The sequence below is a fragment of the Cnephaeus nilssonii genome (assembly GCF_951640355.1).
Source record: "Cnephaeus nilssonii genome assembly, chromosome: 13".
Lineage (NCBI taxonomy): Eukaryota > Metazoa > Chordata > Mammalia > Chiroptera > Vespertilionidae > Cnephaeus > Cnephaeus nilssonii.
In genome coordinates, this window is record NC_137084.1 from 20214703 (window position 1) to 20231484 (window position 16782).

General features: G+C 51.7%; 1 protein-coding gene across 1 annotated transcript in view; it reads left to right on the forward strand.

Annotated features, from left to right (window-relative positions):
* The first annotated feature begins 1342 nt into the window (after positions 1–1342).
* Positions 1343–16782, forward strand: part of DTX4 (deltex E3 ubiquitin ligase 4) — a 32193-nt gene continuing 16753 nt past the window's right edge. The window contains exons 1-2 of the mRNA XM_079789077.1: positions 1343–2015; positions 9808–10543. Of these exons, the coding sequence (XP_079645203.1) occupies positions 1805–2015; positions 9808–10543 (947 nt within the window). The 5' untranslated portion in view covers positions 1343–1804. The remainder of the gene's footprint in view (positions 2016–9807; positions 10544–16782) is intronic.

The window sequence follows — 16782 nt, forward strand, 5'->3', positions numbered from 1 at the left end:
TTGATGTTTTAATGAATGTTGTTGATTGAGTTTGATTGGGATACTGGGGTTTCCGGAGGCCATGGTAGGGAGATTTCTGGGCAGGGGCACCACCAGCAAGAAAAAGCTCAGAGGTAGCCTGGAACCTGGCGCTTTTGGAGACTCAAAGAGGAGTGTGTATATTTTTTCTTTGCATTTGGAACTCTGTGAAGAACAAGGTAAAGGATGAAAGAGATGTGGGAAATACAAATAATAATATTAAGGAAATACAAATAATAATATTAATAATATCTTTGTAATTCAAGAGGGCACAAGAAAGAGAGAGGGACACAAACAAAAAATGACTATAAGATATTATGAAAAATTATTACTTCAAAAAATTCATAATCCCAGTCCCTAACACATAATTTTTATTTTTTGATATCCTATCCTGGATCCTGATCTTATAAATTTAGTGTTTTGTGTGATTGCAACCTCAGAAAAACAAAGTTTGTATTCTCGGGCAAAATTAACATGTAATCCTGATGTCAATCTGACCTTTTAGATTATTTTCCACATTAATTATTTAAGACCATAATAACCAAGTCTAGCTTGTGTCTGTCTTAATGTCTCATTATTTTGGTCACAGAAACCCTGAAGAATAAGTCAATTTAGCATGTGTCTTCTTAACTCAAGCAACGTCAAAGCAGGCCAGAAAAACCACTTCTACTCTGATCATAGACGATATAAACCCTTCATTCACCAAATTGCTGCATCCCTTTGGACTGAGTCTCCTGAGCAGTGGTTGGAGTTGAATGGCAACTAGTGTGTGGCCATTGGCCGGCAGGCGTCACTTTGGGCCAGTAGGGGGCGTGTGAGCTCCTAGGCACCGGCCCGAGCAGTCAGGGGGGGCGTGGCAATGCATCCTTGACAGACAGCTAAGGATGCTGGCGAAGATGAGGTAATACCACCCCGAACTGGAAGGGCGTTGGGGTATGGGCACCTGTGTGTGCGAGTGTGAGTGTGCGGGTGCGGGTGCGGGTGCGTGCGCAAGCGGGAGACACTTCGTGTCTCAAAGCTGACACTGTTGACACGGATCACGCTGCATTTTTTAAAAAGAAGAAGAAAAAGAAGACAATTCAGTCCTGGGAGGGAGGTGGCAAAGTTGAGGCCGAGCGACTACTGCGGTCCTTGGGCCGTGTCGTGGAGGGTGGCTTTTCAGCGTCTAGGGCTGGCGTGACCCCCACGGGCGCGGATTTGCCTTAGTGTCTCTCTTGGGAGGAGCGATTCATTCTGGAAGCAACTGAGCAGAGCCACAGGGAGGGGGAGCCCTCGCCCAGGCGGAGACAGCAATTCGTGCGGCGAAGAGTAGGGAAGGGAGGGGAGCACAGCGTGCCATTCCCAGCGCGAGCGCGCGGCGAGATCCCACCCGGGCGACTGCAGAGCCCGAGGCGCAACTGGTGCGAGGGCTCGGTCCTCGCCTGGCAGTCAGCTCCAGCTCGCGCCCGCCGGGTGGTTTGGCAAGGCGGGGGCCTGTTTGCGGGAAGCCGGACATTTGCATGAAGCCACCCGACCCCACGGAGCAGTGGCAGCGGCGGCGGCAGCGGCGGACCCCGGAGGCGGCGCGCGGTCCGAGCCAGGCGGCCCCGGTCTACGGGCCCCGGTGGATGCGCGGCCGCGGAGCGGCCCACGGGCCGGAGCCGAGACTGCCCGGGGCGTCTGGGCGCGGGGCGGGGTGCGCGGTCGAGGCCCAGAGGCGGCGGCGAAGGAGGAAGCGGAGGAGGGCGGGCGCACCGAGTCCGGGAGAGGGACCGCGCCGCGCCGCCGCCGCAGCCCCGGGCTCGCCATGCTCCTGGCCTCGGCGGTGGTGGTCTGGGAATGGCTGAACGAGCACGGCCGCTGGCGTCCCTACAGCCCTGCCGTGAGCCACCACATCGAGGCGGTGGTCCGCGCCGGCCCCCGCGCGGGGGGCAGCGTGGTGCTGGGCCAGGTGGACAGCCGGCTCGCGCCCTACATCATCGACCTGCAGTCAATGAACCAGTTCCGCCAGGACACGGGTGAGCCGGCCGCCCCAGCCCCGCCCGCGCGCACCTCCCCTCCCCGCCCTGAGGTTTCCCGCTGCGCGAGCCCACAGGGGCCCACCCAGTCTGCACCTCCGTGTTGGGGTGTCTCCCAGAGGTGGTCGTGGAGGGGGTGCTTCTTGCCCATGACCCTAAGATGCCCCCTGCAATAAACCCCAAGCAATTAGTGTCAGTGTTCTGGTTATGCAGCTGCACCCTAGCCCCTAACAGCTCCTCTTTTACGCCCCCTTTTAAGCGCTCGGTGGACCCCGGTCCTCCCCTGGGGAAGCTGTGGCGCCACCTCGGCCACAAGCAGTTCCAGCCCCTAGTAAAGGCTTCCTGCTCGCATCGCCCACCCCTCGGCTGACCCTGCTTTGCCCCGGGCACCCTTGGGCCTGCCGCACATCCCCCTTCTCACCCACGTTACTGCCTCTGCCCCTCCTGTGTGGGCTGCCTTCCCACAGCGGGGTGCTGGGTGTGGGAACTGGGGACGGCAGCAGAGGTTCCCCGGAGGCTCTAGCGGTAGTCTCCATTGGGCAGGGCTGGGCTCCCTGGGAGGGGAGACTGGAGTTGAGGGATTCCATGGCTTGAAGCGCCCTGGATGCTGTGGCATCCGCCGGTGCGGCTGCTCGTGCAGTCCCAGGGCTGAAGCAACAGGCCGAACAGATGGAGACGTGCGGCGGGGGGGAGGGGGGGGGGGGGACCGGGCTCGGAATGCCTGGCAGGGAAGCCGCTCCGCTCCCTTTGTCCGTGGAGGAGGAGAAGGAGGAGGAGGAGGAGGAGGAGGAGGAGGAGGAGGAGGAGGAGGAGGAGGAGGAGGAGGAGGAGGATTCCTAAGGAGAAACTGCCCCCCAAGCTTCCTCCTTAAACCGTCGACTGTGAGGGACACTCCGGCCTCCCAGACCACAAACAATCTTCTCGTGAGATGCAAGCTGCCACTGTGGCCACCACAATCTCACTTCCCAGCTGGCCAGCCTTCCCATCAGAGCAAGGAAGAGAGGCGGCAGGGAGGAGGTCAGGGTGGCGGGTCCTCGGCGGAGGGGCAGGGCAGAGCTGCCTCTTTGCTTGGCCCAGTGTGTCCAGACTTAGTTGATGACTTGGGACGAGTCTGTCTCCTCATGGGGGGCGGCGGGGAGGGAGATTGTTTCTGGAATTCTGGCTGGGCTTTCCCAAGAATGGGCAGAGGAGCCTGGAGAGGCAGGTGTGCGGAGGAGGGACTAGAGAGGAAGACTGGGAGAGTCCCAGAAGGCCAGAGAACAGCTGTTGGAGCTGGGCATCTCAGCCCCCTCGGAAAGCCCCACATCCTGTGTGCTAATTAGGATTTTCATGGGAAAGAGGTAGCTTTCCACCCTCCTGTCCCATCTTTAGTCATGACTCCCAACAACCTCTTTGCCAAAGACTTTGCAGACACCAGCCCAGTGAGTAAAGTTTTCAGGGGGAAAGTCTTCCAGAAGTGTTACCATGGGGGGAGGGGAGAGGAGGCTTAAACCCTGGTGGGAAAGGGAGGGAGGTGGAGCTCAGATGGCTGAGAGGAAGAGGGAGTAAGGAGGACATGGGAGATTGAGAAAGAGGATTAAGTGTGGCTGAGGTGGAGAGAGGGAATGTAATTGTGTAATTTGGGCAGAGGTTGTGGAGGTGGGAGCAGAGGCCTCAGGTTGGGGGGTGGGTATGTGTCTGGAGATGGGGACAGCTGAGCCATGGAGATGGGACCAGGAAGACCAGCAGCTAAGACACCTGACAGGGAATTCCAGTTCTGCTCAAAATAAACAGGCAGGTGTGAGCTTTTTGAAACTTAAGTCTCTGCAGGACATGGTGAGCCACCCTAGTGACCTAAAGGTCCCAGCCCTTGTCTCACATTTGGGAAAGGAGAAAGTTTAATCGGTGATTAAGGACATGGTACCTAGAAAGGGTCATGGCCTGAAGAAGTGAAGTTCTGGAGAAAACTGGGTTGAAGGACAGAAGCCACCTCCCCCGGGTCTGATCGCTCTTCCCTAAGGACAGGCTGACCACTACCTGGCGCTCACTTTAGCCCAAGGCTAGGCACCAGGTGGTGGTCGGCCTGTTTTTGGGGAAGAGTTTGCTGGTGCTCTGCAGACTTTAGACCAGAGGCAGAGAGCTGGCCCTGGATCGTTTTTTTAAAGACCGCCTCAGGGTGTGTTTCGCATTCTTGTCTGTCTCCTCAGTGCCAGGCCCTGCACTGGGTGCTAGAGGCACTGGGCTGAATTCCCAGGAATGCTGGGTCTGTCAGGGAGCTTGTCAAAGTAGAATAGGACCTCTGGGTTTCTGGACTTGGAGCCCCCTCCTCTCCATTCCCCACCAACAGACACACAGTTCCTCTCAATATAGCTCATTGATGAGGCCATGACAGGGTAGGAACTTTAAACCACCAGCTCCCAGGCAACCTCGGCCAAGCCCTAGCAATGTTTAATTAAATTACCCACTGTCCCCTAAGCCATAGTTTGAAGCTGGGAACCAGAAACATCCCCATAAACAAAGGAGAGCTGGAAGTCCCCTGTGTAGAGGCGATTCCTCGCTTTTTTTTGTTGGCGCCTCTATGTGGGGACATTTCCTGAGATGGGAGCTTTGTTTTTTTAGAAGTAGCCTGCCCTGATGCCAAGGGAGTCCTCAGACTCTCAGCTTTCCTGGGCTCCGACTTCACCCAGCCTGTCTCCAAGGAGATTCCTAGGAGGTTGCAGACACCCTCTGCCGCCTCTGTTTGCCCTGGACACTTCTTCCCCCAGACAGCCTCCCAAAAAAAAAAAAAAAAAAAAAAAAAAAAGGAGCTTATTTGCATTCCATGCTGGTCTCCTCTAAGCATTTGGGGCTAGAGAATCTGGAAGAAGGGAAGAGATGGGGCGGCTGGGTCTTGGCTGCTTCCAAAGGCCTTGGTTGGGTCCTCTTCACCTACAGTCATTTGCCTTGCCTGGGCTAACCTCCTATTGTAGGACAGTGACTGGAGCTCTGTACTTCAGCATCACTTTCCTCTGCATCTTCCAATGCACCTGATCGCTGCCATCTTCAAGGTCCAGGCAGCAGAATGGAAGGGGAACACCCAGACTGGGGAGGGGGAGACATGACTCAGGCTCTCACCCCAGACTCACTGGCTTACAGTGTGACCTTGAGCAAGTCTCTTCACTGCTCAGGCCTCATTTTCCTCTGCAGAATGAAAAGCAGGCTTAGGATTCCTTGTGGCTCCTTTCTTCCCATCATGCAGATCAGCATGTGAATGGGTTTGGCCCCTCCTCCAGTGATGCTGCTGCTTAGAAGCTGTGTGGTGTGAGGGAGGGATCTTTCCAGCTCAGAGATTTCTGTGCAGCTGTGGCCTCTTTTATGACTTTCATGTGGTGAGAGGGTCAGATGGAGAGAGATTAAAGGGTTGACAGAAGCTGATGAAGCTGATTTTTAGGGTCCCACAATACCCTGCATCCTCTGTGAGCACAGGAATGGAGGAGGCAAAGGGCATGATGACCACATGATAGTTACAATATAGAGATGCCCCAAGCACATGACACACATTATCTTGTTTAATTCTCCAAGGGCCTTATGAAAGACCTATTATTCCCATTTTATAGGAAAGGAAGCAAGTTGAAGGAGATTAAGTTATAAAAGGTTTATAGCCAGTCAATGGGGAAGCTGAGGTTCCAAATCAAGTGTTCTATGCTCTACTCCTTTATGTGGTGAACACGTATAGAGCACCTGCTTCATGCAGGTGCTGTTCTAGGCATGTGGGTGTAGCAGTAACAAATACCTAAGTACCTAAGTTTTTGCCCTCGTGGGTCATTCTAGTAAGGGTGAGGGGTGCTGGGATTTCATGGACAAAGTAGATACTCTAACACAGTGTTGCATAGATGTGGGTGAAATGCCCTAGAGACCTCAGGTCATTCTTAGAACGTGTTGTCTCCCACTTTCCAGAAGCTGAAACATCTTGGGTGCTTTGAGCAGTAGGTGTCTGAGTTGCCAAGAAAAACTGACTTTCTTTCTCTTTCTTCCTCCTTTGTCTGGGAACATCCTTTATCGCTATCCCATTAGAGGTCTTTTCCTTGGGTCACCGCACCTCAGGACCCAGTGGATTTCCTCAGATCATCTAGTTCACAGTCCTGATTATAGAAGGTCCAGGACTAGCCCATTCCAGATGGAACGGCCTCAGAAAATAATCAGAGAATTAAATCCCACCATCTCTTTTGTCCCACAACTTTGGTTCTGAGGTCTGCCTTCTGTCTGTAATTAACCTGCTAGGACTGAACTGAACTCAACATTTTCTCCTTCCAAACCCAGCTCTTCATCTTGACACCCCTCTGCCTGTTACTGGTGCTTCCATTTTACCACTTGCCCATGGTCAAAACCCCAGGACTGTTCGACACATTCTGTCATTCAGAGTCATACTCGGGTGCTAGGCATGTGCAGACACATAGACCATGTGGCCCAGCAGTTGGAACTTTAGTGTGCATGGGAACTCAGGGTGTCCTCCCCCCAAGACTGGAAGGCATTGTACCCCTAAAGATTCTGAAGCAGGTGATCCTGGAACTGCTCTAGGAAAGCATTCAGCTTCTCATGGTCAAGTCCTACCCATTTCCTCTCTGTAGGGTCCCTCCGACTGGTCACCTCCTTTTCATTTTCACTGCCAACATCCTCTTTACTTCTCACTTAGACACAATTAACAGACCTGCTCTGCACTTGTCACTTCTCTGTGTCACTGGCTCATTATTGTGAACAAATAAAATCCATGACAGCTTAGCAGTCCTTTGTCATGTCCGACTATTGAAATTCTCCTTATATGCAGGTCTTATGCTATTTATCATCCATTTCTTAAAATGTTCTCCAAACCATCATTCCTTTATTTAATATTTAATTGATATTTATTGAGCCCCTAGGATATTCCAAGCATTGGGGGATTCAGTTCTGAGCAAACACTTAGATGCCCACTATTGTGGGGTTGGGAGTCCAGTGGAGGGAGACAGATTTTCATCAAATTAATCACACAAATAAATGTGTAATTGCACATCAAGATAAATGCTATAAGAAAAATAGGAGTGGGAATTTGACCTGGTCAAGGCAGCACAGAGGAAATCTGAAGGATGAGCAGTGAGGAGGATTGCCTGAGTGTTTGGGGGAGGGACCAGCATTATGAAAAGGTCCAGAGAAGCCTGGCAGTGGACAGAGAGTGAAGGAGTCTGGGGTAGCAGAAATGTGAGCAGAGTGGGGGGAGGGGATCTCAGTGCTGAACTCAGGGGAAGTCATGAAAAGGATTTAAGCATTAAGGATGTGGTCAGCTTTTCTGCCAACATGCATTTTGTTGGCACCCTTCCTGTGGCTATTCTGCCTCATAAATAGTCATTAGCATACCTGTCTTGTTTTAGACTGTAAGCTATTTGAGGAGTGTCTAGGTCTTGGCATTCCTCACAGCACTAGTGGGTACTCAGCAGATGAGGCAAATAATGAAATGCCAAAGTAGCCAGAAGTCGTCAATCAATCACAGCACATTATGGAGCCCTCATTATTGCCAGGCACTGCAGTGGGCACTAGAAAGCAAAGACCTACACTGTGCGTCTGTGCTTCCACGTAAGGCGCCGGCATGAAAAGAGACCCTGGTGCACCCCAGACTTCCTAACTAAGAGAACCTTTCAAGGGATGGATGGTAAATGGCATAGGAGAATTTCAATAGGTTTAAAAACAAAAAAAGCAAAGGGGGGCATTTCAATAGAAAGGAATAGTAGGGGAGGCGGTCCAGGAACTCTGAGGGAACCCATGAGGGTAAAAGGGGTATCTATTTATCAGGAGTGGAGGCAATACAAGCACAGAAGAAGACAAACCTGGGACTGTGCGGGAGCCAGGATCTCCAGAAGCTCTGGGGCAATTCCCAGGCATCTCTGGGACTGGTAACACTGGTGTAAAAAAAAAAAAAAAAAAAAAAAAAAAAAAAAAAAAAAAAAGCCCTCTAAGCGCATCTGTGAAAATTGGTCAAGTATATTGTCTCTGCTACCTGGAAGGAATACAAAAGAGTATCTTTAAACTTTCTAAACTTAATTTCCTCATCTCTAAAAGGTGTTTTATAGGATTGCCATAAAGATCGCATGGATTGTACAAATATGAGTTATATATAAAATTTCTCTTTCTCCTCCTCCTCCATCCTGTTCAGACAAATAGTAGAAAAATAATAATAATCACCAACTTTTCTTGAGCTTTTGCCATGTGACAGGTGTTATTTCAGTGCTTTATATTTATTTCTACATTTCATCCTCAAATTCACCCTTTGAAGTAGCTTCCCCAGATTCCAAACAGATGAGGAAACTGAGGCTTAATCACACAGCTGGAGGGGGTGGGTCCTCTGCTGTTGGACACAAAGCCTGTGTTCTTTGTTCCCCAGCGAGCTGGCTACTTAGGAAGGAAATAGAGGCAAACCAGGGGACTATTGCCTCCCCACTTCCTCCTGTCCTGCTAGCTACCCCATGTCCCCCAGCAGAGGTCCTGCTGCTGAATAGGGAATTGTTCTGTCTCTCCCTCCTGCCTCTGAATGTTGATGTTTTGGGTCATTAAGGGGGTTGGAGATTGGAGGGGGGGTGGGTTATGACCCTGGCAAAGGCCTGAATAGCCATTGTTCCTTTTCTTCCCCCCTTGAATGGGATTCTGTCCCAAGTCCTGGTGTCTTCCTCTGGGTTGGAGGAGGGGGAGTCAGAGGCCCGAGAAGGGGAGCCTTTTCCCACCACTTTGAGATATCTAGGGCTCAAGATGACAGATTTGGCGATTCCAGCCACCCTGGAGGTCTCACCAGCTTCCCCACCCTGCCTTGAGTTGGGTATCTGCAGTCTTAATGATACCCATGAAATGAAGTCTGAACTCAGGTTGGGGGTAGGTAGGGGAGAAAGAGGCAACAGTTAGAGGCTTAGTATACCCTTCTTGTCCTGCAGGCTCGTTTCTGCTGTACTGTTCCCCTGCAATGACCTTGGCCTCATCCCTATCCCTAACCCCTACCCACAGCAAGATTGTAACAATGAAGATGATCTCTTTAGGAGGGCTTGAGTTTCTTGAACAAAAGACATTTGATACATAGAAAATTATTCTTATGACCATTATTGTTGTCGCTATAAGAGTTAATGCTGGGAAATTGGGGAGTGTGCTCTCAACCTGATTTTCCTTTCTCTTCTTACAATAACAGGCCAGCTCAGTGACCACTGTTTCTGGGCAGCCTTCCCTGACCGAGGCAGAGTCTTCCTCTGTCCTCTAGGTTTCCATGGCCCTGTGTTCTTTTCGTCCATAACCCTAGAGGCAGGAACATTTAGAGGTCTAGGGGAGAAAGGATATGCTATTTATGAGCACCTACTGGGTGTCGAAGGCATTATGTGCCTTAGGGCCAAGAGAAATGCAGAACCTGGCATGCACAGGTGCGTATTTGTTGAGTTAATGAGGAGTCACACTTAAACTTTTCACAAAAACTCAGCAAAGGAATCATCCTGTTTCTCAGGGGAAAAAAGGAGGCTGAGGGGTCTAGATTAGCTAGTAAAGGAACAAACTTGGCTGCAGATCAAGGTGTCCCCACTCCAAGCCAGGAGTTGCTCCTTCTGGCAGCACACTACCTCCCCATATCCTTTGCCTTATAACTCATCTGTTTTCACCCTGGTGTGACTATGGACTCCTAAGAGACAGGAATGAGTCTCATTCAAAGCTGATATCTCAACAGGCAGCCCAGTGCCTGGCACACAGTAGGACTCATTTAATATTTGCCTCTGAATGATGCAGAATTCCGTTTCTTTCCTTGCTGACCTTGACCCTCTCCTCTATCCCCCTCTGGCAGGGACCCTCCGCCCAGTTCGCCGAAACTACTACGACCCGTCTTCAGCCCCCGGCAAGGGCGTGGTGTGGGAGTGGGAGAACGACAACGGTTCCTGGACGCCCTACGACATGGAAGTGGGCATCACCATCCAACACGCCTACGAGAGGCAGCACCCCTGGATCGACCTCACTTCCATCGGCTTTAGCTACGTCATTGACTTCAGCACCATGGGCCAGATCAACCGGCAGACCCATCGCCAGCGCCGCGTCCGCCGGCGTCTGGACCTCATCTACCCCATGGTCACGGGCACCTTGCCCAAGGCCCAGTCCTGGCCGGCCAGCCCGGGATCAGCCGGATCCGCCGGATCCGCGGGATCAGTGGCCTCACCCCCAGGCCCGCCCTGCTCTTGCCCGCAGTGCGTCCTGGTGATGAGCGTCAAGGCAGCCGGGCCGCCGCAGCCTCCAGCAGCCCGCAAGAACATGCCCCCACCCGGAGCGGTCAAGCTACCCCAACCACCACCAGGACCTGGGCCCAAGCTCCTGGACAGCACGGGCACCATCCGAGGCCCCGTGAAGACCGCCCCATCCCAGGCAATCCAGCGACAGGCCGCCAGCGCTCCGGCAGGGGCGGCTGGGGGCTCTCCGGCTAGCCCCCCGGGAGCCAACGGCAAGACAGGAAGGGTGGCCCTGGCGACCTTGAATCGGACCAACCTGCAGCGGCTGGCCATGGCGCAGTCCCGGGTGCTGATCGCCTCTGGGTAGGTGCTTGCATGGCTGCCTCTGAGTCTCTGCGCCCCGGGCAGAGCTAACGACTGACATCCCCTCAGAGATGGAGGAGGGGCCGCCAGGGCTTCCCGCTCCCTGTCCTCTTGTCCTACCACCCTGGCTGCAGGTGGATGAGGAGGCGATTCTAATGGAGACTTTGCCTCTTACTGGCCCTGAGATGGGGCAGTCCCTCACATCACAGCCCTCACTTCCTCCTCTGTGAGTTCTGGCAGCCAGACCCACATCGGGGGTGCTGTGAGGACTAAAGAGATCAGGTGTGATTGTAATAGTAGGCCACATTAATTGTGCACCCTCGGTGTTCCAGTTTGGGGGGGGGGGGGGAGGGGGGTAGATTATTACCTCATTTAATCCTTCACAGCAGCTCTGCAAAGTAGGCAGCTTGATCCCATTTTACACATGAAGACACTACCAGTTAACTTGCTCAAGGGCAGGTAGCTAATCATGGTGGGAGACCAGGATTCACACTTTAGAAAGTCTGACAGCAGAGCCAGACTCTTTCTGACTCTGAGGGGCCCCTTCTACACCCCAGTGCCTGGCATACAGTAGGTGCCAAACAAGCGCCTGTCCCTTTCCTCTGGTCTGGCTGGCAGCTGGAGGGGTGCCTTCGGATTGGAATAACAGCCCATAATTACTGAGTCCTTACCATGTGCTGGACACATTCCCTGCATTGTCTCAGTTACTCCTGTGTCAAGCTGGTGACGGCGTATGTTTTATGAGTATTGCTTTTTATGATCTTCCTGGTCTGTTTGGCCATAACATGGGAGAGACCCAGGGCCATGCAGTGCCCACAGCCTCTGCCTACCAGCCCAGGTTTCTTATGAGATTGGCTTCTCATAGTCACCCAATTTCCCTTTCTCCAGAGGCACCTGTCCTGTAGCCCAGGAGCCCCAGGCAGTAGGGATGGTGAGGGTTAGGCTGGACACCTGAGTGTGAAATTCAGGCTGCCCAGAGGGTGATCTCTGCACATGGATATTCAGCCCTGGGAGGAGTGCAGGAGAGTATACCACAGACGGAGGGTGTACCTTCCTCTGCCACTGGGCAAGCCACAGAATCTCAGCAAGGTCCAGTTTCCTCGAGTGTGAAATGGGGATCATCATGCTTGCCCTGCCTACCCCATGGGTCATCATGAAAACCTTTACCACGTGCACTCCCCAGCATTATCCCGTTCCCTTGCCCTGTGATGCAAGTGTCAGGCATGCATTAACTCCCCAAGGAGAGCCCCACAGCTGTGTGTTACACAGAGTGGGCTGGGAACCTAGGTTTTAGTCTCCTAATCCACTGTTGTTGTTGTTTTGGTGTGTTGTTATTTCTTTTTATTTTTATTTTTTTACTTACGTCTGGCTCCTCAATTATGCGAAAGCAATGAACAAATAGTCAAAGACTGGTCAGATGCATGGGATTTTCATATGACTTCCTCTGAGTGGGCAGAAGTATGTGGGAGAGGGCACTGGGTACCTAAACAGTGCCTCCACTCAGTTTCTATTCACTGTCACACAGTAGCATCCTCGGGGCCTCTAACAGAATTCAGGGTGATTACTGGCGCTTGTAAGAACCCAGCCTCCAGAACCCGACTGCCTAGACTTGAACCCAAGTTCCTTGCTCTGTAACTTGGGGTAAGTTTTGCATCCTCTGTCTTCATTTTGCTCATCTGTAAAATGGGGGTAATAATAGCACCTTCTTTATAGGGTTATCATGAGGATTAAGTGAAATATTTGGTGTATAGATTTAGCACAATGCTTGATACACAGTAAGAGTTGGGTCAGAATTAGCTGCTATTGTTGTTATTACAATTATTCTCGGGTATCTATTGAATATGCACTATGTAGTTGTTGAATTGAAGTCAAAGCTGAGCAGCCTTACCTCATTTCTGGCGCCCTTGACAAATGCCAAGTGACCCCATGCCATAATTGAGGGAAAGGAACCCCAGATCGCTTTAAATCCCAATGAGGGAGTCGGCAGCTCTTTATCTCTCTGCTTTATTCCCTCTGCCAGCCAGTAGAATTGGAGTGAGAGAATAGGCTGGAGGGCCGGCCAGTGCAGCTTCAAAAGAGCTATAGAAACAAGTTGTTTTTTTCTCTGCTCTGTTTTCCTGACAAGGGAGGCCCCTCCCTAGCTTCCAGCCCTTTTCTTTTCACCTCTTACCACCTCCCTCACCCCCACTACCATCTTCTGCTCCAGTCTTTCTTGGCCATTTAATTAGCGTGTTTATTCCCTTTGTCTGGCATTGCCATCGACCTTCTGTCGTCCAGTGGCCCCTCCCCACACCCCTCGCTGCCCATGACCTCTTCAAGAAACTTTCCCACGGAAAAAAGACCAGGGAGGGTGGGAGAGGTGGGATGAAGAGAAGGGTTTGGGGGGAACAAAAGACCCTGTGAATTATTCAGGGACACAAGCAGGGGGCTTCTAAAGAGAAGGGGGGGCTGTACAGGGGCGGGCGAGAGTCGCCCCTCTGGCCCTCTGCTCCAGAATTAAGGCTTCTCTATCTCCAATGAGGCCATGGTTGCTGGAGAGACAAGACCATTGTTCTGCCTGAGGATTCCTGGGTTGGCTCATGACTCCAAGAGAAACACTGGCTCTCACCAGGGCATCTGCAGAGCTGCTCTCCCGTCTTCGATTCCCCTCCCCTGCCACCTTACCAGCTCTTCTCTTTTCCTAGTTTTATATTTTAGGGACAGAAATTAAAACTTGCACCCTCCATAACTGGGATCAACCAAACAAAATGGGGGCAGAGGAATTGTCTTCTGATTGGTCAACAAGTAGTTAGGCAGACACCTTTGGCTGAGCTGAGTTGCCTGGAGGACGAGAAAGCACGGGGCTGCTAATTTCCAGAAGGAGGGTTCAAGCATGTGGAGCTGGAGCCCCAACAGGGTGTGACCTGTGTGGACTATATGGGCCAGTCTCCGTGGTTCTCATTTTAACCAATAACAGTGGGGGAGGGATGGCCAGTTTTTGCTGACTGGACAATCCTAAGTACTGCCCAACACGTAACTTGACACTTTACACTTGATGCCTTCAAGAACCTGAAAAAGCCCTAACCGGTTTGGCTCAGTGGATAGAGCGTCAGCCTGCGGACTGAAGGGTCCCGGGTTCGATTCCGGTCAAGGGCATGTACCTTGGTTGCGGGCACATCCCCAGGGGGGGGGAAGTGCAGGAGGCAGCTGATGGATGTTTCCCTCTCATCCTCATCGATGTTTCTAACTCTCTATCCCTCTCCCTTCCTCTCTGTAAAAAAAATCAATAAAATATATATATTTTTTAAAAAAAGAACCTGAGAAAATTGGACTATCACAGCAGGAGAAGACTGTATCAAGCCCAACTTCCTCTTACAGTTGGGAAACAAAAATGTAAATAATCACCCAAATTTGCATAGGGCTTGGCTATTTACAAAGTATTTGCTCCAGATCCTCCATCCTCACAGGTGCCCCAGCCAGGAGGAGCAGAGAGGTGGCCCTCCCAAAGGCACATGTCACTGCTCAGCTGGATTGGAAGGCGACTTTCAGGCCCCTTGGCTGGGGGAGGGGCTCCTTCCTATATACCCTTCTGTATTTCATAAACAAATATCCCCTTCTTCTCCAAGCCCCAGTGCCACCAGAATCCAGTGACAAACCCTTCTGCCATGCTGCCCTTTTCCTGGCATAGCAGGGACACCCACCTCTCCCACAGTGTTCACAGGAGTCCCAGGCCTCACGTGCAGACCCTCCCTCTCTCCAGACCTTGCCTCTACCCAGAGTTCTTGGGCTGCCTGGGGGTTGCTGTGCAGGTTGGAATATTTCCTGGTTAAGCAGATTGGGTGTGGAAACCTGCCAGTCCAGTTTGTGGGAACAAAGGTAGCTTTTGTCACCCAGATCACAACTACTTATCAGCGGGAGTGGGGGCCTTGGAGTGGTGAAGGGGTCAGGCAGGTGCGGGGCTGGGTGGGGTGCTGCCCCCTGGTGGGGAGCAGGACAGACACAGGAGGCCAGACCTCCACTCCCAGCCTCTGCAGGCCCTGTGAGGAAGCGACTCAGCTGTGGGTGGAGGACTGAGTTCTTGAGTACTGGGGTGGGAAATGGTCAGAAAATCTCCTTAGCAACTTCTAACCCCAGATCTTCACAGGTCTATAGATAATGATGCTGAGGCTCAGAAAACTTACTGGACTGTATGAGGTGTTACTGGCAGGATTGGGATTTGAACCCAGTTTTCCTGGCTCCCGGTCCACCATATCATGCCTGTCCCCGAGGAGCAGGTCACAGGGTCCAGAATCTAGACCATGCTCTTTTCCTGGCCTACATTCCCTTGTTTTGAATTCCCCTCCCCCTCATCTGGTTTGATTTATCCTAGGGTCAGTTTCTGGGGAAAAGTATCCCTTAGTGGCCTGCTGAGACACAAATACTCCCACATCTGTTGTTTGCACATCCTTCTCACAATGCTGTGCACATGTCATGGTCCTTGGGCAGTAACAAGGGCCCTGGAAGACTCAGCATCACCGGGGAAGCACCCCCAGGCATGTGGGGCTCAGACAGATCCACTGCCCAGCCTCAGGTCCCTCTGAACTCTGCCACCTCTTAGATGTGTGTGTATTCCTTCACTCTCTGAGCTTCATGTACTCTGTCTGCAGTATCAGGTGACCGGATGATTTAGACATAAGAGCACAGCGTCATAGGCGGCTGAAACAGTGGGATCTCGAGCCAGATTTCCTGCATTCAGATCCTTAGCTGTGTGATCTTTATCAAGTTGGCTTAACCGCTCTGTGCCTCAGCTTCCCTGCCTATTAAAGTAGGGTTGATCATAATAACACCTCTTGCGTAGGTTGCTGGAAGGATTGGGTGACTTACATATTGTGAGAAATGAGACGTGTCGGGTACAAGGCAGGCTCTGTGCATGTTAGCGATTATAACACAAGGATAAAGGCTCATGGGCTGTCTTGTTCACTGCTGTGTCCCTGGCTCAATATGAATGGGCAAATAAACAAATAATAAACAATGTAAGTAAACGAATCAACATGATCTCTTTCCCTCCTCCTGTTTTCCCAGCACCACCCTGCCCCCATAGCAGAACTGCCGGCTTCTCAGGCTGTCTGGCTCCTGGAGTCATCTGTGACCCAGTGCATTGGCCTCTCCAAGCCCACATCTTCCTCCAAGCCCAGCTGTGGAAGCCTGGGTGGTGAAGGGGGTGGGGAGAGATGGTGCAAGACTGAGCCCCACATGTCCCCGATTTTTCTAGTTGGCGCCGGGAGACCTCGTCTTTCCCATGCAGCTGTGCCGTCTCCTCTCCAGCTTGGCTTGAGTTGCTGGGAGAGGAACAGAGAGAGGAGGAGGTTTTGCCTGATATTTATATTTCTCAGGGAGTGGGAGAAGTAACAGCTGTTAGAGCAATGGTTTCCAAACGTTGGACTGGGGATTGGCGGCATCTGCGTCCTCTCCGCAGAAGCGTGTCAAAATGCAAGTTCTTGTGCCCCAGTGCAGGCTTGGGGTTCTGGCTCTTTCAAAGCTTCTTAGGTGGCTCTGATGTCCACCAAGGTTTGGACTTGTTTCTTTATACTTTCATTCCTTCAGTAAATGTTCATTGAATGCCTACTAGTGTCAGGCTTCTGAACGAATGGACAAAGAAATTTTCCCTTGTAGAGCTTAGATTCTAGAAGGGAAGATAATAAGAAACAACTTATTTTAAAATATTATGAGTTCCCTGGGGTGGGGGGGGGGGATTTAAAAACACAGCAGTATACGAGGGTTTGGAGGTCCCAGGGTAAGAAGGATGAGCTGATAGCAGTATCAAATAAAATGGTCTCAGGTACCTCACTGAGAAGGCAAGATGTGAGCCAAGAGTGAAGGAGCTCTAGGAGGGAGCCAGGAATGTATCTGGTGGAAGAGCATTTTAGGCAGAGGGAATAGCACATGCAAAGGCTCTGAGGCCGGAAGTGCCAATCATGTAGGAGGAACAGGCAAAGAGGCAAGTTATAGGAGGAAGAGCAGAGAGAGGAGGATTGGGGTGAGGAGCAGGGACAGAACATTCAGGGCTATTAGGCCTTGCTGGGACTTTGAATTAACTGAGGAGAGCCATTCTGAGTTTTAAGGTTCTGAGTGGAGGAGTGACATGGTCTGACTTAGTTTTGAAGATATCACCTCTGGCTATGATGCCCTTGTAATTAGCTCGTTATTAATAATAAAAAAGGAGCAAAGGGAAGGCCAGACATTATAGACATGGTCATATGGGCAGCTTCACTAGGAAGCTG